This window comes from Copidosoma floridanum, unplaced genomic scaffold, assembly GCF_036245765.1.
Source record: "Copidosoma floridanum isolate Cflo_tuat_1 unplaced genomic scaffold, Cflo_Japanese_pri ptg000008l, whole genome shotgun sequence".
Taxonomy (NCBI): domain Eukaryota; kingdom Metazoa; phylum Arthropoda; class Insecta; order Hymenoptera; family Encyrtidae; genus Copidosoma; species Copidosoma floridanum.
This window is the reverse complement of record NW_028321885.1, coordinates 4,781,242-4,804,769: the sequence shown is the minus strand read 5'-3', so window position 1 is coordinate 4,804,769 and position 23,528 is coordinate 4,781,242. Positions and strand designations below refer to the sequence as shown.

Genomic DNA, 23,528 nt, shown 5'->3' with positions numbered 1-23,528 from the left:
TCATAAAGAAATAAATAAAACCTACAATAAGATAGCAAGGGACTATTATTGGAGGAACATGAGGGCCAATGTAAGGCAATTTGTACTTGTGTGCAGGTCATGTCAGACTAAGAAATTAGTGCGTGTAAAAACGAAGCAAGCTAAGCTCGTCACAGATACGCCCAGCAGACTGTTTGAAAAAATCTTGATTGACTATTACCGACCAGTTAGTCAGCCTTCAACAAACGGCTATTCACATATCCTGTCAATACAGGATTGACTAACCAAGTTTATTATTTTAATACCGGTACAAAGAGCAACAGCTGAAGAAACGGTAAGAGCCTTAACAAATAAATTTTTAGCATACTTTGGAGTGTCAGAAAAATTAAAACATGGGACGAGCTTACGCGATTATTCAAAATTGAAAAACTTGGAAGCACGGCATTTTATCCTCAGAGCAATGGGGCAATTGAACGCATGCACCACGTTCTAACAGAATACTTAAAAGCCTACATTAGCGAAACCAGACAATAGGACGAACTATTGCCGTTGTGTAAGCTCGCTTACAATACATCGGAACACGAAAGTACAGGCTACACACCCTATGAGCTTATATTTGGTCAACAGGCAAAACTTTCGTCAAGCTTCAAGAAGCCATAGGTGGGTCAAACATATACAGAGTTACTGCTGCAAATAACGGGGACACTCGCGCAATTACGATCATTGGCAGCAATAACCTAAACACAGAACAAATACAGATTAAAGTACTATTATGATAGGGCGCTAAGCACGAATTTTTTTATGGAAGGTGAGATGGTGTATGTACTTAAAGTGCCATCTAAAGGGAAATTTGATGACCAATACGAGGAACCTCACGAAATAGTCGGCATAAATTACAGGAACCATAATGTGAAGTTACAGAGAAATGAAGAAATACGGGTCTCACATGTGGACAAAATAAAAAAAAGCTTGTGTATTGAAATCCTCGCGTCCGAGGGATGAGATTATAAGAAGAGGAGAAAAAGAAAAGTGAATGGGACTAAGAGGCAACTTGCTCCCCACCCCAATAGTTACTTACGAATAATAGCATTATAGACTAATAGGGGGTAGAAATAGATGTGAAAATAAGTACCACTTTTCTCAGGAACTCCTTTTTTTTCGTGGCCCCTGGACGCACCGTGAAAATTCATTAAATACAGGCATTCGGGAGGAAACATATAACGAGAGGAAATATATTACGTTCAAAATTAGCGCAGGCTAAGGAATTAAGGGGTAGAGAGAAACATGCAATATAAAAATAATAATAACAATCATAATAATAAGAGGGAATGAAGAAATAAAGTGTACAATAAATGACTATTCTATTTTTATTTTCTTTGTTACTCTTTACATAAACGATGTATAAGAGGTGGGTAAAAAGTGCGTGTGGTTCTATCTAACTAGCGTTAAAACCATGTTAATACAGTTAACACATAAGTGTACACTTAGAACACATACGCAGAACATAGGCATGTATATTTATGTAAAAAAAAATAGAAAAAAGAAATGAAAAGAGGAGAATAAAACCTTTTTTTGAACTGCATATTTCTACGGAAGCATGGAGAAACGGTAAATAGAAAGGGGTAAAAAGGGGTAACCACAAGAAAATTTTTTATCACACTTTTATCGAGGGCCATGAGTTTGTGACCTAGGGCACATCTTCCTCTTTCCTTTTCCTCCCTCTTTCTTCCGCCCGCAGACAGTGACTATTCTGCCCCCACCATAGTCACTCCCAGATAATAACAGCTCCCGTAGACGGCGCACGCAGTCTTCATGAGACAACACTGGATCGGTGGCCACGTCCTTGGCAATGAACATACCGTTCACTGAACCGTACACCTACGGTAATTTTTCTTTACAAAAGCATATAACTGGAAACTATGACGAGAAGTAAATCAACTGATAGCGCACTTGTATTATCGGTCAGCTATCGAGAGGATAGGAAGCATTGTCGAGCTGCACGTCAACTACCACCATCATGAAGGCCCGGTGGCAAGAACACTCGATAACAATAGTATAAGTCACCCTGGACTCAAGAGTTCAACAGTATTTGATCAGCATGCGGCCATCGAATGACGTGCACGCCACCGCTTCCTCGTGGTCCTGGAAAACAAGGAGCAACGGTACCCCTAAGGGGCACCGAACCTCACAGGTCTCAACACCTCCACAATATGGGTACCAACGCAAGGGCAAAGGGGCCAAGTTGTGAGATCACCCTTGCTCACACAGGGGCATCGGTATGCCGAAATAAGCGTATGGATCAACAACGAGCCATGTACGCAACTAGAACAAATTTTTTCTCAAACTTCAGAACCACGATATCCAATAATCTAATAGCCTTACCAAACCGTGTAAGGGACAATAGACGGCCACGAGGGCTGTAGGACCTGTGGCGATTCATATATTCGAACATAGCGGTAGAATGTGTAAATTACCTAGCAACGCGAATGTGTGATAAATAAAATTTTAATGAATTTATACACAGTCTGTCAACCGCTCTTGTATCGAACGTATGAATATTCTGATAGTAAATATTAATATTTTAAAATAGGAAGCATAAGTTATTTATATTGATTTACTATCGTCTATTTCCTATATTGGTGACCCCGACAAAGAACGCATCGCAAAATAATCACGAAATGTTACGTGACGCGGATCAACTTGTCGTTTTACGCAAAGAAAACGAGCAGCTTCTTCGACAGATTCAAGAACTTTGCCAAAATGTGGAATAACAACTACAACAACAACAACAACAACAAAAACGGCAACAACAACAACCACCGCAGAATCAAAGCCTCGCCGCTCACGTCGCTGATCTTTGACCTTCAGTTCATTGAGTAGCTGTAAAATTGCCACCTTCTTGGATAGACAAACCAAGCTTATGGTTCACACAAGCTGATTCTTAGTTTGTACTTTCTGAAATCACAAACGAGGTAACAAAAGTCCACTACGTTGTCTTGCAATTAGATGCACATGTCGCACTGGAAATTGAGGATGTCATAACCAATCCCCCTCAAATAAATCCATACACATTTTTGCGCACGAAATTAACTGAACGTTTATCTGCGTCTGAGAAACAACGTGTTCGTCAACTAATCAGCGAGGAAGAGCTTGGCAATCGCAAACCATCGCAGTTTCTCCGTCACCTTCGTTCTCTTGCTGGCTCAACTGTCGTGCAAGACAACCGTTAGTGACAACTTCGGCTTCATCGGCGACCATTAAATGTTTGAGCTATACTTGCGACATAGTCCGAATTGGCACTTAATAAGCTTGCAGAGCTCGCTGACAAAATTGTTGAAATTTCACCGGGCACACCAACTTTTTCTGTCAACGCTGCACTTAGAGACAAAGGTACCGAAAACAACTTGTTAAATGCAATTGCTGATGTACAAAAGCAAGTCACTGAGTTATTAACTTCTCGTTCGCGTTCTCGCAGTCCTAACAGAAATTTCAGGCAGAGTAGTCAGTCACGTACAAGAGCAGACTCGCAGCAAAGAACAAATCGTTTGTACTGGTATCATGCGAACTTTCAGCAGAAAGCTAAAAAGTGCATTCCTCCGTGCGATTTTTCGGAAAACGATCAAAGCAGTCTGTAAGGGCGGCATCTGACTGCAGTTCATCTAATAGCCGTCTCTATGTGGTTGATAAATATTCAAAACATAGATTTCTTGTTGATACTGGTTCAAATTTATGTTGTTTTCCTCGCAGTTTATTACGAGAACGTCGTGCTCCTGTCAATTGTGATTTATGCGCCGCAAATGGAAGCAAAATAAAGACATATGGTTTTCTAACCTTAAATCTCAACTTAGGACTCTGACGTTGTTTCTTGTGGAGATTCATCGTTGCCGATGTGGATTTACCAATTATTAAATCAGATTTTCTCGCACATTACCACCTTTTGCCTAATTGTCGTACGAAGCGCATTGTTGATGTTTCTACTGGACTTCAAGCTCAAGGTTCATTTCAACGTTCTGCACAGTGCAGCGTTAAAGCTGTTCAGGATTATTCCACTTTTTCGGCTCTTGTTTCTGAGTTTCCTGAAATTACTCGTCAACCTGGTTTACCACGAGAAATCAAGCATCAAACAGTTCATCATATTTGAACTACTCCTGGACCACTGGTTAAAAGCAAAGTGCGCCGCTTAGGTCCTGAAAAGTTGAAAATTGCTCGTTAAGAATTCGACGACATGTTGCAAGCTGGTACAAATCGACCATCTGAAAGCTCTTGGTCATTGCCTTTGCATCTAGCACCGAAGAGTGATTCGACTTGGCGTCCTTGTGGAGATTTTTGCGCGTTAAATGCTCGAACTATTCCGGATCGTTACCCTGTTTGCCACATTCACGATTTTACTTACTTCATCGATGGTTGTACGGAATTTTCGAAAATTGATCTTGTAAAAGCTTATCAACAAATTCCAGTTGCTGAAGAAGATATTTGTAAAACTGCTATTATAACTCCATTTAGCCTTTTTGAATTTCTGTTTATAACGTTCAGTCTTCGAAATGCTGGTCAAACCTTTCAAAGGTTCATGGACGAGGTTTTACATGGATTGGATTTTTGTTTTGTATACATGGATGATATTCTCGTTTTCTCTTGTTCAAAGACAGAGCATGAATGACATCTTAAAACCATTTTCGAACGACTCGCAAAATACGGGATGGTAATAAATTTGAAGAAATGTATTTTTGGAGTTTCTGAGGTTGACCTTGTAGGTTACACTATATCTGCTGCTGGTATCCGAACGCCTGAGGAACGTGTCCAAATAATTAAGAACTACCCTTTGCTGAAAACAGCTCAAGGCCTCCGCCGTTTTCTAAGTATGCTAAATTTTTACCGCAAATTTGTACCTCATGCCTCTGAATACGAAGCTTCTTTACATGATGCAATCAGCAAACCGATTTTAAAAGGTTCTCAACCAATTACTTCGACACCTGACTTAGAAGAAGCATTTTAAACCTGCAAAAGCTGCATTACTACTGCTCCACTTCTTGTTCATCCTCGGATTGGTGCACCTCTTGGTTTGTTTACAGATGCTTCAAACCATTCTGTTGGAGCTTGTTTACAACAGCTTGTTGATAATGTTCGGCAACCCCTTGCATTCTTTTCTAAGAAAATGTCTTTGAAGGAAAGTTCTTAGTCTGCTTATTATCGTAAATTTCTAGCAGTTTATGCTGCAAACCAGCATTTTCGACATTTATTAGAAGGGCATTCTTTCACGATATACACAGATCACAAGCCGTTAATTTATGCTTTTCAACAAAAGCGCGAAAAACTTCTACCAGTGCAGTTAAACCAACTGTCTTTTATATCGGAATTTTCAACTGACGTTCAATATATAAAAGGTATTGACAATGTCGTAGCTGATACTCTTTCACGAATCGAAGCTGTTTCTGCACCATTTGATTACAGGTTGTTGGTCGAGTCTCAAAAAGAAGGTAAAGAGCTTAAGAAAATAATCGATGAAAATTTTTCTTTGCACATCGAACGAGTCCCAATTCCTGGATCTTCACTAACTGTGTTCTGTGATACATCAACAGGAAAACCTTGGCCCTTTATCACGCCTAAATTTCGTCATAGTGTTTTCGATCAACTTCATAACTTGAGCCATCCAGGTGCCAACGCTTCACTCAAGTTAATTAGCGACCGTTTTGTTTGGCCTTCTATGAATAAGGATTGCAAGAATTGGGCTTGTGCTTGCAATAAATGTCGTCAACAATCAAAAATCTCTCGTCATGTTCGTGCTCCTATTGGATCGTTTGAAACTCCAACACAAAGGTTTTCGCACATTCACATAGATTTGATTGGTCCGCTTCCACCTGCACGTTCTTTTAGATATTGTTTGACCATTATCGATCGTTTTACTCGATGGTCAGAAGTTAACCCTTTGCAAGATATTACTGCAGATTTAGTGATTCATGTATTGTTTGACTGTTCGATTTCATATTTTGGTTTTCCTCAAACGATAACTTCAGATCAAGGAGCTCAATTTACTTCGCATCTTTTTAAAGATTTTGTGAAACTTTTCGGAATACAGCATAAGCTAACTACAAGCTGGCATCCTGCTTCAAATGGTTTAGTTGAACGTTTACATCACCAATTGAAAGCTGCAATCATGGCTCACTCCAATATCGATTGGGTTCGTGCATTACCTTTTGTACTTCTCGGTATTCGCTCAGCTTTTAAAGAAGACATCATGGCTACTTTATCTAAGATGGTATACGGAGAAACTCTTCGCCTGCCTCATGAGCTTTTTGTTTTAAGTCCTGAGAACAAGAGTTTTGATGATCCAAAAAGTTTTCTTTCTAGCTTACGACAGTTCATGTCACGCTTACGACCAGCTCCAGCATCAAGGCATTGTCAACCTGGGGTCTTTGTATTCAAGGAATTATTAGATTGCAGCCATGCATTTTTAAAAGAAAGGCCGATTCTCAAAGCTTCACAGCCACCGTATACTGGGCCTTGTGAAATAGTTGAACGAGATCAAAAAACGGTTACTTTGAGAATTCGTGGCAATTCGATAAAAGTTCTAATTGACCGTGTTAAACCAGCTTTTGTTGTTCAAGATAAAGTTTTTACACCTGTTCTTGTTTCTACGTCAGTTCCTGTTTCTATTTTTAATACTGAAGACGTGCCTACAGTGCTCCCACCAGTTAATAAACGCACAACACATTCCGGCAGAAAAGTTAAATTCAGAGACGTTTTGCATTTATAGCCGAATTCTCTGCCAAGGGGGGTAGTGTTGCGATTTATATATTCGAACATCGCGGTAGAATGTGTAAATTGCCTAGCAACGCGAATGTGTGATAAATAATATTTTAATGAATTTGTACACAGTCTGTCAACCGCTCTTATATCAAACGTATAAATATTCTGATAATAAATATTGATACTTTAAAATAGGAAGCATAAGTTATTTGTATTGATTTACTATCGTCTATTTCCTATAGACCCTTGACCACAATAACAGTGACGGAAGAAGATCGCCCGGTTGTGGGCACCTGCCGACACACGTAAAGGTGTGTAACCTGCAACGAAATAAAATATTAAATAAAAAAAAAAATAAAAAAATAAAAAAAAATGAATGGAAAAAAAAGAAACGAAGAATGCCTATACGATAAGCCAATAGAAAGTGGAGCGTGCTGGTTATTACGTAAACCGCTACTTACGTGATGACATTAAAACACGTTGCACATGAGATCCTCCTGCAGGATGGAGTTTGAGAGAATTGCACAAAGCGATCCTCCAGGTAATAAGAATTTACCAGCTCACTAAGATGGGTTGAGCCCAATGTCAGAAATTTGGGCAACCACACAAAAATATCAAAAATCGCACTTGCACCAGTCATAGTAAAAATTTTTCTGCGTTGTGAGGGAACAACAAGGAAGAGTTACCGGAAAAAAATCAGTGAGTATACTGACGGGAGGGCAGCAATGAGAAAAGGAAAATCCAGCAGAATTCCTTTGACACTCCCTCCCTGAATTCTGTCACATGAGAAAAGGAAGAGATAAGATTTATATATATATATATATATATATATATATATATATATATATATATATATGTATTCAGAAAACAAAGAAAGGGATGAAAGGAGATAATGTATAAGTAAGGGAAAATGAGTGAAGTAGTGGTCCCGACGTGACATACTGCTCACTACGGAAAGGCGCGATTATAGAATCATCTACTCCTCCAAGCTCATCTCAGCCAAAAAAAGGACAAACTGTAATACAACGACGCTGTAAACATACGGATACGCATATACCTAACACGCGATGTGGGAAAGGAAAAAGAATTTTGAGCGAGAAAAAGAAGCCCCTAAGGAATGAGACTATTATGTACCTTAGGTTTATAGCATACACATACATGGTGTAACAAATATAGATGTACATAAGTATAACATTAATATTATATGCAACAATAAACCCTGAATGTAAAGACGGAGCCACACTCGCTACTTACCGTAATAACCAGTCAAGCCCTAATACTAGATTGCATTTAATGATTATTAGGAAAATATGTGTAATGAATTGTATGGCATGGGCATTTGTATTTACACAGAACGTTAAGACGAAATAAAAATAAGGAAATAAAAATAAAATAAGAAGGAAGGTAGAGTTTTTTCTCCCTCTCTCGTAGTTGTTCTCTCTTTCCTTAATCAAAGGTAACCTAGGGACCTAGAAGCTTACGATAAATGGGAGTGAGAACGGGAAAAAAGGATAACTATTTTATGTTTTAGGGGTGAAACCACGCTGGTAGGAGAACAGCCGGGGGAGATAGAGCAAATCGAAAGAAATCCGGGTATTATAGTAGAGAATCTGGGTCTAATTCAATCAGTCGCGTTGACATGGAAGAAAATATGGTATGTAGATAAGAATCAAATGGCCCAACAGACAGAGGCATTTCTACAAGCAAGCCGACAAACGAAATGGAAATGTAGGGTAACTATAAGGAAGAGGGATGAATGTGAAGAGCAGGTATAACGGGCTACTAAAAGAGTCCCAGGAGCCTTACAGAGAATGTTAACGGTGCACAGGGCAGTACTAGGCCAAAAAGTCGATGATAACCAGATCCAAGCGGTACAGACACTCCAAGGACAAGTAGCAGAGGCAGATAAGGAGAAAATACAGGAGCTCGTGAAGTCAAACCTGAAACAGATGACTGACACTACAAGGTACTTAAAAGAACGAATGAGGATTTTAACGTTCGGTAATCACGAGCAGGTTCTCCAAGCTATAAAGAGATTTGAAGACGAAGCAGGAAAGGTAACAGAAGAAAAATTGAAAATATTCACAGAACTTATAGACGGATATGACAGAGTATCAGGAATAGTAGAAAGATTCGAAAAATTGACCCAAGAACTCGTAGCTAAATTTGAGACAGCGACGGATATCATATATTTAGCGAGTGAAGGCGTGTCACACCTGCTGGAAGCAGCACTAGATGTAATAGAAGAAGTAGAAATATAAGCAGAATAATTTAGACCGGACTTAAGATTTCCGGAAAAAAGAAACACGATGGGGGAAGAAATTGCAGAAATATCAAATATAGCAACGATAGCGCTTGATAGAAAAATTATCTATTATATCGAAATACCGCTGGTAACAAGAGAGAGTCTAGACCTTCTCAGAATATCACCGTTGCTGGTAGAACAGGAGAGATTAAATATGACGAACGTCGTCGCTTATCTCTTACCAACATATGAATACATTGCGGGTAGCACGAGCGAAAAAAGATTTGCACCAGTAGCGTGTGAGACAGTGGAACAAAGCAAGAAGTTAAAAAAGGTAAGTTTGTGTACATAAATGGAGCCGACACAGGAAGTGGAGATAATATTACTCTTGTGAGATACAGCTGATACTGAAAGAAACTGTTAAGAAACCGGAAGAGTGCCTAATAGTGCTAGCAAAATTAAGGGATACATATTGGACACGTCTTCACGCGAAGAATCAACATGCGTTTAGCACCACGAAAGAGGAAAAGATACACGTACAATGCGATCACACCGAGCACAAAACATTTAAAGTAATGAAGACAGGAAAAATAGACCTAGCGAAAGATCGCACAGCCCAAATATCAGAGACGAGATTAGACCCGAGTCAGGAGGAGGGCGAGAACCAGATAATTAAGTTTAAGAGCTTAAACTTAAATCTGAAAGAAATAGCACGGAAAATAAAAGAGGTAAAAGTAGATGAGATATTAGAACAAATAAAGATGGTAGTAGAAAGCGATGAGTTACAGGAGCTTGGTGAGCAAGAACATGGACTGAAGGATAGGTTGACGACAGGTACTAAACTGACAGACATAGTACAACGTATACATAAATTAGTACAGACAAAACAGGAATTTTTTGACTGGAAGGAATATGCATGGTTAGCAGCTGAAATAGCGATGGGGGCGGCTGCAGGATCAGTCGGGATTCTAAAATAGGGGGCCCCACTTATACTTAACTTTTCTAGAATGTTTGCAGGAAGAAGAATTCTATGGCGCTACAGCCAATAGTTATTCAAGTACGGGATCATAAGTAACTCGGGACCCCAAAGTGCCTTCCCTCAAGGAATGAAGCAATAAAGTGTTTGATTGAGTTTAACTGCTGCGTTGTTATTGAGCACCCTGAACCTTTCGAATCCCACGTAACAGTTTTGGTGCTAAGTGTGGGGTAGGTTTTGTCGTGAAATAAAAATTCTTTTTTACACGTGATATTTCGGAATTTTCGGGTGACAATCGGGAAGCACACATAGTACAGTGCAACAACAGGCGCAGAAAATTTAAGGCAGTCACCTGCAGCTGCTATCGAGTAAGGAAGGGCAAAAGTCAACATCCAGTTTCAAAAGGACCCATCGTGAACAGGATGACTTGGAGTATATTAGCGCTCATCGTTTCGTGCCTACTGTCAGAGTAAGTAATAATTCTTTTTATACTCCCAAATATATATACTTATTGTCTCTCAGGGTTGCTTAGCTAAGGAAACGACGTACAAAACAAATAATACTTAACCTAAATACGGCTAGTTCCACTCGTTTTAGAAGCCAGTAAAATAGAAATACAGAATCGGAAATAAAATAGGAATCCTTTTTTCTCTATTATTTCTTCGTGGGTGGACAGAAATCAACTAATATAATTAAGCTCACATCACTCTAATGTAAGAAAAAAAAAGGGAAAGAAATAATGATGTCAGACTACGGGGAAGAGATTAATAACGATACATTCCAACTTCCAAGTTATGTGGCTTTAACTTATTTTCATGACGTGTTTTTGTAATTTATTTTAGAATTTTAAGTCTGTAACAAGTTATTTCTTGTATTTTACGTAAACAGTGGGTAAGGTCACTAGGATTTAAGCTGTATGTTTCTTATTTAAATTCGACTGAAAATGGATTTGGAGAGCGTGCTTGTCCACCAAAGACAAGTTCGCAAGGTGTAAAGCCTGTGGCTAAATTGACTAAAGTATTATACTCGTACATTGCAAAAGGAACCATTCCATCCCAATGATTTTTGTTTTGAGCCTTAGTTCTCAAGAAATCGTTTGATGTAGCGTAGCTTCTTTCTTATAATTTGTTGGCATGCACTAGTGAGAGCTAAATAAAATCTATAAACTATTAATACTTCTGTCAATACTTGATTAATGAGACTTTTTGAACTGTCACTGAGAATAATTTTAGCAATATTGTTAGTTGAAATAAAATATTTTAATAATACATTGGTAATAGTTATTGCTTGTTTATTAGGAACAGGAACTAAAATAAAAAACTTTGTAAGTAAGCATTGCTTAGTTAGAATGTGCTTATTTCCAGATGTATTTTGTAAAAAAAGGCCTACTGTATCTATTGCAACTTTAAAAAATACTTCTGATGGTATGTCTGTAGTAACCATAGGTCGTCTGGTTTTTATGTGGACTTATGTTTGTTTCTGGCAAATTTTACTTTTTGTATGTATTCGGAAATCTTCGAATGAGCTAGTGTGACATTCAACTGGTTTTTTTTTCTATTTTCTAGGGTTAGATGATAACATGCACCAAAACTAATTTTTACAGTAAGGGAAAGGTAACGTTATTCTTCTTATAAAATTGATGGTACTTCTCCTCTAGAAAGATTATAAATACGAGCGATGTTAACTTCCTCTACTGATATTGTATATGCAAGATTTTTAACGCAGGTTCATAAAATGCTGTATTTTATTTTATCAGTAAAGTTTTTATTTACGACTAGTGAAAATATGTAGCGATATCGATTTTTAGTAGTAATAACGTCTCTTTATTTTGGTTGAACATCCAATAATTCTTCCTTTGACATAGCTTTTATATCTAATAGCAGTTAATTGTTGATTGATTTTAAATCTACAGGATCAGAAATAAAATAGGTGTAACTATCCTTGGTGTAAGTTGAATTTCTACGATTACTTAAAAATGTTAATTTATTTGTTTTATAAGTTACATTAGATTAATTTTTAACGAGACTTATATTTCTAATGACTTTCTCGCTACGAGCCAAGTTATAATTTTGTTATATGGATTGTAACGCTGCTGTATGGCTTGCTTGTAGTTAAATATTTTGATTGAAAGTTTTCTTCGCATCGTCACCAGTTTTATTTTATATGCTCTCCAATTGAGAAAGGCTTTTGTCTTATTTTTTATTACTATTAAGTTTTATAGGTTATAAAGTTCTTCTACATAGTTTATCGTTAGAGTATTGTAATTTATTTTTAGTGGTACTATTTCTGTATGGTTTGATTGGAGATTTGGCTCTTATAAGAATTCCGTTTGCAATAAATTCGTTCATTAATTCATCGGTTTATTTATTTACTATAGAAGGAGGGATTAAATTTTTAGGTGACGATTAAAGTAGATTTATTTGTTCTTGATTTAAGTAACTGCCACCATGACGTTCGGTAGAGGATGCTGGTAAAGATTGTATTTTTCCAAAACCGCTGTTACTTGGTATTTCATTTTTTTTATCGTAACTGTCCCACCATAATGAGATTTAATTTTATTCTTTAATAAATCGATGTTTGTCACAATCTTTATTACTGTAAGTATTATTTTTTGAATTCAATAGTTGATCTTTATTTTTATTTCCATAGTTTACCTGATCTTGTACAGAAGTTTGAAAAGTAGAGTAGAATTTTGGTTTTATTGTAGTTACATCTAATGTTTCTTTATCAAAAGAAGTAGAGTCTTATTCTAGTCAAAATGTTGAAGATTTTAATTAACTTTATTGGCTCAAAATGTACTGAGTTTAATTAGAATATTAGTTCGTCTTGGCGGAAAACCTACATTTTTTGGATTATTTCTTCAATTTCACTGTTTTTTTAGTTTTTATGACTTGAGTTTTCCATTACATTCCAAGGGGTCTCTTCTGCAAGTGCATTTATTGAGCTTGGCATAAATGGTCGTTCTTGTAATGGTATTGGCGCTTTGGATTATGGGTCACTAAACCGTAAAGTAGACACGGTGTCGGGTTCAGATAACGACTTTTTTATTAGAGCTCTTAGTATTCCTTTTCTTCGTCTCGCTTTCAATCTTTCCGCTATTGTATGTGCATTGAATTCACCTTGTCCGCCTTCCATACTCTAAGAGACTGTTGATAATGTATCTCTAGCTTTATTTTTTTTCACTTTAGGTGCTGATTACATACTTTCAATGGTATTGGAATAAGATTGATTGGTTTTTTACATACTTTGTCTTTATCCAAAAAATTATCTTTATCACTTTCGCCTTTCTTTTTATTCTATTGGATTTCTCAACAAGTCATCCACGTTTGTATTTAGTCTACTAGGTTTGTACTTATGAGTATAGCTATAATCTCGAGGTCTTGCTCTCCATTTATTTAGTATACTCATAAGATATTTGATATACTCAATTCAGGATAGTGGTTTATGATCTCCGTAAACCGTAAATTTCCTGCCGTATAAGTTATGTCGAAAATATTGCTCTGCTACAACTACTGCTAAGCATTCTTTTTCCGTTGTAAAATAATTTCTTTCATCCTTTCATCCTTATTAACAGACAATAAGGTGGTCTTTTCCTGGTTCTTCTTGGCCCAATACTGCCCCAATAGCTATTATAGATGCGTGTGTTGTTAATATAAATTGCTCATTAAAATAGACGCAAACTAACATAAGTGCTTTGCATAATATTCTCCTTAACTCTCCAAAGCTTTTTTGCTGAGTATCTGTCCACTTTGATGTCTTTCCTTTTTTTAAGAAGGACGTTAAAGGCTCTAAAATTGCTGCAAAATTTTTGACTAAACGACGGTGATAGTTCGGTAATCCTAAGAACTGTCTAACATTCGTTTGATTCTTTGGTTTAAAAAATTTTTAAACCGCTTTAAATTTTCTGAATCTGGTTTGACTTCGTAGCATCCTATTTTATGTCCTCAATAAGTCACTTCAGGCATTAATAATTAACATTTGTCAAGTTGTAGTTTTAATTTAGATTTCGAAAGTTTTTTAAATAAATAAGTTATTTTTGTCACATGATCTTTTAAAGTTTCTTAACATACAATTATGTCATCAGGAAATGAAAATAACTCAATACCCTGCAGTCCTAATCAAATAAAGTCTATTAGTCGTTGGAATGTTGCAGGTGCATTGCATAGTTTAAATAGCATTTCTACATATTCATAATGACCGTTAGGTGTGCTAAAAGCAGTTTTGTTTCTATCTGTAACGTCAAATTTTCTTTAATGGAATCCACTGGCTAGATTGAAAACGGATAAATAATTTGAGCCTCCAATTTTCTCTAATATTTCAGTAATGTTTGGTAGTGGATAAGCATCAGGGATCGTTTTTTTGCTCAGTTTACGATAATATATTACTTATTTGTATTTTTTGTTCCATCAGGTCCTTATTTCTTGGGTACCATCCATAGTAGACTACTGTAACGGCTGTTTAATGTTATAACTGTACTGTCTGCTATTAATTTTTCTATTTAAGTTTTTGTTTTTTGGTATAACGATAAGGGGTGATGGTATAGTTTGACATATACAGGAGGATCGTCTGTCGTAAGCATTTTATGTGTCATAATAGAAGTTTGAGGAGTCGGGTCACCTGAAATGTAACAGTGAGCGTATTTTTCTACAATTTTTCTCATTTTCGATTGACTAGCTTTCCAGTGATTAGATGTTTTAAGCTTATCCATTATAGATTCAATGCGATCTCTTACATTCTTTAAATTATTTCCAAAATTTGAATTAATGTAAAATTTGTGATTTGTATTAGATAAATGTACCGTTATGGTACCCAGAGTAAATATTTGCTGTAGAGCTATTCCTTCTCATTCAATTGTATTGTCACAGTATTAGCACAATAAGTTTTTGTACCATTCCTCAATGCGTTATAACTGATGACATTTACTTTTGCGCCTGAATGTAATATAAAAATTTCCGAATTTTCCCGAAATACATCACAAAGTATCTTACCTGCTAGTGAATTTCTTATTCTTCTTGCTCAGAAGGCTCTGAAGATTTTACTACCATTATTGATTTTGGATGCGTCATCGGATTCAAACTCTCAGTCGTGTCCAACCGGTGAGTCTCGTTTTCGTTTTTTAGAGAGTTAGGGCGAGAGCCTCGGTATCGTTCTTGATTATAGTTTTGGTATTGTTTTTGGTTGTAGTATTTAAATGGAGCTTGTTGATGGTAAGCATTGCCTTGAGTATGAGGATAGGAAAAATATATTTGTGAGTAGCAAGGTGGATAAAATAGTTGTGGTTGAAAATATGGGAACTTTCGAAAATTTAAAGGGTGATAATAGTAATTACGATGATTATTCCAGGTTAGTGGTGGTGTACGGCTTGACGGCAGAGTACTTGATCGTCGTTGAGGTGCGTAGCTAAGTGCAGAAGATAGAAGTCCTTGACCATACTCGTTGAATTTTGGTTGAGTCGTCTTGGAATTGTTTTTATTGTAGGTATGCGGGAAAAAATTTCTATGCTAAGTCAACGGGTCATTAAAATTAATGTATTTTTTTTTGTGGTCGAACTGAGTAGAGACAGAGACAGGGATTTTGGTAACATTCGGTGCTAAAGATTCAGAAGTCGCAGAAGTAGAGGTCGTGGGTATGGCTTTGTGAACGTACTTGGCATGATTGTTTATTAGTGGGCAAGTGCGTTCAGAAAGTACAACAGCTTTTAAAGCTTCATGGATATCTTTGGGTTTCGAAAGTGCTATAGTTAATTTTCACGAGTCAGGTAAAGCATTAATAAACGTTTGTAGTACTAATTTTTTACAGTGTGGTTTTTGTGTTCTCTTGAGTTTGTCATCATTTAATTTAGTCAAAAGGGCTGTAAAGGTAGTTTATGTAAGAGAAATTATTCTATGATAAAAAATTTCAAACAGTCTCGTTTTGTTTCATTGTAGCATTTAAAAGTTCTGCCATGTATTTATACTACGATTTGGTAAGTGGAGATTATTGTTTTAAAGGTTTTTTTAACTGATCAATTGATGCAAATGAATAACCTACTAAACTCTCTCGAGCTTTTTGTTTGAGTCTAGAAATAACTGTGTGACGGTACATAGGTTCTTAAGCGGCTGTTATAAGACTTTATTCATTTTCTTCATCTTGTAAAAAGTCTTTTAAGGAAGTTGAGTATCCGTCATTAGAAGGTGTGTGTTGAGATGCTTGCTTTATGCATATTAATGTATAAGTCGTACTTAATCCTTGTAAAACATTTTAAAACTGTTGCATAAGAAAGTCGTCCACTGATAAGTTTTCTCTACTGTTTCCGGGCACTTTTGTTTATTTTTTATTTTTCCTTACTCATTCAGAAATATTTTATTTGCATAATAACAGATATTTTTTTTTTTCAACTAAACTAAGATTTGAAGAAAACACAAGAAATGCCAATTTTTTATGACCAGACTTTTTTTTTAAATGGTCTTAACTGTTTTGTATAATTGTCATTCGTGGATCTCTTAGGACTCAGCCCGTGAGCTTTATTCGTTCTTTCAATTAAATAAAAATGTTTATTTGAATAACATGTGTGATTTAAAAAAATATACTTCCTTATTGAAGTAATTTAATAATAAATTCTTGTTTAAAATACAATTTACTCGGGTCACTTTAACAAGATTCGGGGTTAATTATATTATTGATAAATAACTTACATCTATCACTGATTGTTGTTACTGCTGCTTCGGAGTTTCCTTATGCTTTATACGGTAATATTCAATGTTTCTTTAAACTACACGAATAACTTCGTACCCAATAGGATATTGCGATTTCTACTTTCTCTGCTATCGCCGGAACCACTTTTTGCGGGTCTCCTTTGCTGTACCTCGCTTCTTAGCGTAGTCCAACACTATTGATATTCTCGATACGCACTCGAGTTGCCTCAGCCAACACGTTATGCCTTACGTGTATAAGATACTCACGAGTCGTGAGGGTCAAGAGTTGACTAAAACCTTAGAGGACAGGTGACAGACGTAAAGAGACCGATTTTTTCTCTTGATGGTGCGTTTTTCTAGCATCAGAGCGAGTAAAAGAGGCCTTTGGTAGAATTTGGTCAACCAATGAGCGATGTTCGTGCAGACTGCGTTGACAGAAAAACAATAGGTTTACACGATGATGTTTTATGTTATGATTTAACATATTAGGAAATAACAATACAACAGTACCAAGCGCATTTCTCTGACAAGTTCGATTGAGTTTTTTGGGTCAGTGATGATGAAAGCTCACATCAGCTATATAAAAACATCAAATACAAATTTAATTCTGATGTAAGCTTACAAATTTTAAAATTAATCCTTCTGGGGATTTTACAATCAATTTTGAATTTAAGGAAATAGTGTGTTAATTACAAATTTTAAAATCACTGTTATCAGAAGTGGGCAATCATTGCCCAAGTAAATTATTCATTTATACATACAATAAAATTTATTTATTTACACTACGATTTTAATACATACGTACATTCTTACAAACAGGGTTGGTGTTTCATATGTCAGCATAGTATTGAACATAAATGACGTATGAGCTCCTCCTGTCAAATGAGCTTGCTTTTTATTCACAATACATCTTATCTGAATTTAATAGACGGATAGCTTTCAGTTATAATATAATTTGTATTAACTCAGGATGTAACGGTAGTCTAATCACTATTATATAAAATTGGCTTGCACTCCATTCTGATGAGGATATAATGACTGAAAATGCTGGTGGGTTTAATATTTGAGATAAGACAACTGTAACTAACGTTATTGTTTGCTTTAATGTACTGATTTTGCTTTTATAGTAATGACTCTTAGACAAATGCAGAAGATAAATCTTAGGTCAAAACGCTGATTTTATGGCATAGCATCAGAGTAGAAAATTTGTAGTAAAATGCTACAGTCCAAATTTTTTTAAAACACATACACAATGTTAGAAAACTACATGTATTCGGCTCATCAAGAAAGCACTGGTTGGAAAGATTGAAATTTAAAGTTTATGATATTACAGTTTTGGGCAATCCTCCAACAATAAGATCAAACTATTCAGTATCTAGCACACAATGCCAGCTATGTGCGTCAGTAAACATGTTAAACAGTTTGATTAAAGTTTTGATTTTCTTATTAGTTTAATTTTTCCTTATTTCATAATATAAATAAAAAAGAATTTTCTGACCTTAGCGAAGCAGAGTCCACAAAAAGAGAAAAAGGGTGTTAGAGGTGGTCAACGATAACTGCAGTAGGACATTAACATTTACTCGTAGACACTACTGTGCACCAACTGTGACAGCGCTTATACGAGCTGATACTGTGCAGTAATGTGTAGGGTAAAGAGTGGAGATAGTAGGGGGATGGGCAGTAGAAATGGCCGAAAGCCTATCGGCCTCCGAACAAGTTAAAAGTCCTATAGTTTACCTACTTACATTGCTTAAAATTAAAAAATGAGGTATGAAATACGTTACATGCATTTTTTAATTAAAAACAAAACCTTTTGAACTAATACTTCAGATGAGAGCTTACGATAACTTGTCTTTCATATATTTAAAGTCAAAGATTCTCAAATCTTTGTTTATGATAGCATAAGTTATTTTTAAATTTCTAATGTCCGGAGTTTTTAAAATAAAAAAAATTTTTTTTTAATTAAAAAATTTTATAAATTAGCGTAGTTTTCACTGTTGGTGTTGCCATCAGCACAATAAGAGCTAATCTCACAACTGAATTTATGTACGTTAACGTGTATGCAAATGACAAAACGTATGACTGAATTAACGCTTATAGATTTACAGCTTAAATTAAATTTATACCTAAGAAAACATTCATACATGTATATATATATATATATGTATTTATATCTAAGCGAGCCATTCAAGTCACTCGGTGTGTGGCTCTTGAAATTTGAAATACTTATTAAATAATCAAAAGCGCACACAACCGAGCCATTGAAATTACTCGAGATGAAGATCTTAAATTTTTAAATACTCAGTAAATAAATAAAAGTGCGATGAAGGAAGCACTTAAAATTACTTGGGATGAGACTCTTAAAGTTTAAAATACTTGTTAGGTAAACAAAAGCATGGCTGAGTGAGTGTTTCAGATTATTTTACATTAAAATACGTTTTTAAACTATGGCATAGTTAATAAGTAAATAAAATTGTAGCCAAGCTATTGCTTCGGATTATTTGACACTAGGATACGCTCTTGAAATGTATGTTGCTAATTAAATAAACACAAGAGCACGCAAGCATTACTTCAGATTACTGGTTATTACATTCTTGATATCTTGTTAATTCTCTTAATAAAAGAGCGTATAGACAAGCAAGTGCATTGGGTTACTAGGTATAAGCTGCTAGTAATTTTATTTATCTATTATACAGACAACAGTACAAGCAGTGGAGCATGTTGGGTGGTGATAAGTATAATTAAAAACAAACTAGCCATGCCTATTGTGTTACGGGAATGAGTTTTTCATGCATACACGTTTCTCTGTGGTTAGTTATTTATAAATAAATGGATATCATAATATTTTTTAATACGAAAAAAAAAAAAGGAAAAGAAAGAACAAAATGGTACCGAGTCTTAAACTCATGATCATTGGGTCCAAAACAGAACGTGTGCCTAACTGAGCTAACACTCAATGTGGCCTTTCGAACTTAAAACTTACATATGTTCAGAGTATGTACTGGAGTTTAACCTTTACTTGTGTTTGCTTTTGTTAATCATATTTCAGTTTTAATTTTGTAAGTTGCATTTACTTGGGTATTTTGGTGTTGCAGGACTTCAGAAATTAGCTTGTTAAGTTTTCGTTTATGTTTGAATTAACAGTGAATCTTAATATCTGATAGCATTGGGTAACTGAGGATCGACTGCTTGGGATTCTGTTCACTTGTGTAATAAACAAAAGTACGAACAAGCAAGTACGTTTGACTGTTAAGGATTAATGGTTTTTGATTTTTTTGCTCTTAAAATAAATAAAACTGCAAAAAAGTGAGCGCAGTGAGCTACTGAGAATACACTGCCAGGGAGTTTAGCGGTTATAGGTAGAATGTTATTTCAATACCAGTAACTTTATTCGGTTGATTGAGATTTTTTACTTGAGATTAGTTACATTTTGTATATTACACTAAGAAGCATAAAAACATTTTAACGCACAAAGCTTATGAAAAACAGAACTCACATTTCTATCAAAATATACACGTATGCAGTCAAGCACCTTGCAGAGAGATTCAAACTTCCTTCTGGTAAAAATGGTTAGCAATTACAATCTAATGTTAACCATAACAGCGCAGTATAGATGCAGATGTAAAGGGACGTGCAGTTTTCAACGAAAATTGGTAAATAAGTCAAAACAACGCTCAACAGTAGTACTGTCATACTTTGTGTTTATTTAAAAATTAAAGAGCTTTTTAGCCATTTGGTCAACGTTTTGGCCTCATCAAGTACATAAGTCTGTCAGTAATAAAAATTCTTTAGAATACAAATTTTGATAATGTACAATGCACGCATATTAAGTTGAGTATATAACATACCTCTTACATTTACGAAAGGGATGTACAATCGTTAAGTAGTAAGAATTTCAAGCTTAGCTGATTTTGTACTCTGCACATATACAATCACAAATGACATTAGGGGACCTCTTTCATTTGTAGTGTTAGGAACACTTGTACTATTGAAATGCTTCTGACAAGGAATTGCTTAAGATTCTTAATTTATTGTATAACGTACGTGTACGATGTGATTTGTGTGTGTGCAGAATATAAAAGCAGCCAAACTTGAAACTCTGACTACATTACGATTTTACATCCCTTTTGTGTCAGAGGTATGTTATACTCTCAAATTAATTTGCGTTCATTATATTTTATCAAAATTTGTGTTGTAAAGAATTTTTATTAGTCATAGATTTTTGTACCTGATTAGGGCCCGAACGTCATTCAAACGGCTGGAACGTGCTTTTATTTTAAATTAAATACAAAATATGACAGTACTACAATTGGACGTCGTTTTAAATTTCATTAGAGATCAAAATACATCGACGTTTAAAACCAATTTATATTCGAAAAATTGTATAATTTGCTATGTAAGTTAAATATTGCTCAGTACTCGTAAATGCTAAAATAAAGAGAGTATTGTAAAATAAAACTACGCATTTGCGTTCATTGGCAACGCTGTAAAATCATTAGTGACAGTAGCTCTGCTACTTACAAGAAAAGTTAAGCAAAGTGTAGCGACTGCCCCAGATTAGCTCTTGAACTGAGCACACCTTGTAATTTTATGCAGTAAATTTATTTTTTACTTTTGTTGACGTACGATACATTCTGCTGTTGTCAATTTGTTGTTTGAATATTGTTTTATCCTAGCTTTATTTTTTTGCAACAGTTACAAATATCCTAATAAAATATGATGGACTTTTTTGGCAAGGAACAGTAATCTTTCAACACTTTTTTTGCTTACATCTGTATCATAACTGATATTAAATTGTATAATGCTATAGTGCTATTATAATTCATTCCCAAAAAAAAAATCTAAATGGGGTCCAGTATTTATTACTTTCATACGATCATTTACTTTTACGTTCTTTTTTAACATATAGGAACTCTGGCTCTTAGTGTAACACTTAATGAGCGTAAAACATGGTATTATTTTTTACAAACTTTTATTTTAATATATATGATAATCATACACAAAATTAAAAAAAGTGCTAATGGTATTTACTACTATCATTGTTATAACTAGTCTTTTCTAGAGATGGGTTAAAGGTTGTGCTCAAAATATCTGATTAAACTTACTTTTTTTTAATATAGTAAAAATGTTTTTTTATAAAATGAAAAAAAAACCATTCTGTAATTAGTATATTTCTTTTTTTTTTGTTCCATTTTTTCAGTCTCTTAAATACTTGATCAACGACATTATAAAACTACCAAAAAAAAAAATAATAGGAACTTACGAAAATGCAAGACCATTATATATCCAAGAGCGCCAACCTTTTTTAGTGAGACCATTTATTTTGGATTCTAAAGCATCACAAAAAATTTTACGATCATGACTTTTACCACTTCGAAGATCACATAACAATCTTTTCCTGCTATCTTCATTATATGGTGGTCTGACAGGTGAATCTTTGTGATAATGTCTGAGAAATATAATTTATATATTTAACGAACATAAGTGAACTTATAAATCAACATTTTCACAGTAAATACAAAGAAATTTTATGATTACTTGTAATAAATCTCAAATATCTGAGGTTCTATCATCATTCTATCTATCAAGTTGTCCCAATCATTGGGTAAAGTTGATGGCATCTGGTAAGCTTGTCGAGCACTATATAGTTTGTACCATACGGGACGGTCATTCATATTAGCTTCATTAAGGTTCATTATCCAACTTTCATGGTCGATTACCATCTAGAAATCAACAATATATAATTTACTGTCAACTCACGAGAAAATTGCTTATAAAACATTATTAATCTAGACTATTAATTAGTCAATATGGAAAACGCCTTTCTTTTGTAGTGTCATTTCAACTTAAAGAAATTGTGTAAGTAAGTACTGCAGATAAATTTGACGATTTAAAAAGTGAATGTATTGTATTAAAGTGTAATATTGTGATCTACAAAACAACAGAATACCACTTGAAATTTTTTTTTTTTTTCTCATTACACTTCTGTAGAAAAATTTGGTACAAGATTAAGCCAAAAATATATTTTTCAAAAAATGTTGAACAAAATTTTATTTTTTTAATTTACTCTTTCCCACCTCATAATAACGCGCAACCAAAGCACACATACAAATAAGGTACATTTTGAGTTGTAACCCTTTTTCTTCAGCCATTTTTACGTAAGAAAAAATATCAGTGGAAATTGAGTACTTAGGTACCCAAGTAAGAAGTTACAATTTTATGAAATAGTATGGTAGATAATATAGTTTTTAACAGCATATATTAGGGCATCAAATAATATAAACAACATGAAAGCTGGTGAGCACAGGACTATGCTTTATCATCGAATCTTTCAACGATTTTAAAACAACTTTCTACCACCTTCGTTAATGACATCTCAATGCCACACTACCACATGCCATATACGCTAACGCTCATATTCCTAGTCCATTCTTAATACCCAAAGTATAATTGTATCTAAAAGGTTAAAAAAAACCATCTTGTAATACCTCTTTCTTCCAAAGGGTAGTATTACATGCTAGTAAGTATCCCTTCAGGACGTTCGTCACACGTAGTTTTTTTTAACAAATGTGAGTTAAATATCAAACGTACATTTGACAAAGCATAAAAAATACTGAAAGGATTTTAGATTATTTTACTGTATCCAATTTAATATTTAACTTTAAAAATTCTTAACCTTACATGTAACCTTAAGGAAAAATTACGTTAAGGTGCATTCAAATAATCTGTAATAATTACTCATAATTTGATTTATATAAGAGGTTGCTTTGAGATAAAACGCACTAAACATTCAAATAGATCTACAAGTTGTAGTTTCTAATAATACATTGAAGTTGTCAGAATGTAAGAAGTTGTTAAAGATGCGTAAAAACATTTATGTACATCCATATGAACAAAAAAGTTTCCAGCA

General features: G+C 34.9%; 1 protein-coding gene across 1 annotated transcript in view; it reads right to left on the bottom strand.

Moving 5' to 3' along the window:
• Positions 1–23,528, bottom strand: part of LOC106639004 (sphingomyelin phosphodiesterase) — a 657,347-nt gene that overhangs the window by 72,561 nt on the left and 561,258 nt on the right. The window contains exons 7-8 of the mRNA XM_089589283.1: positions 22,157–22,341; positions 21,882–22,067 (exon numbers count right to left, since the gene is read on the bottom strand). Coding sequence (XP_089445409.1) covers positions 21,882–22,067; positions 22,157–22,341 — 371 coding nt within the window. The remainder of the gene's footprint in view (positions 1–21,881; positions 22,068–22,156; positions 22,342–23,528) is intronic.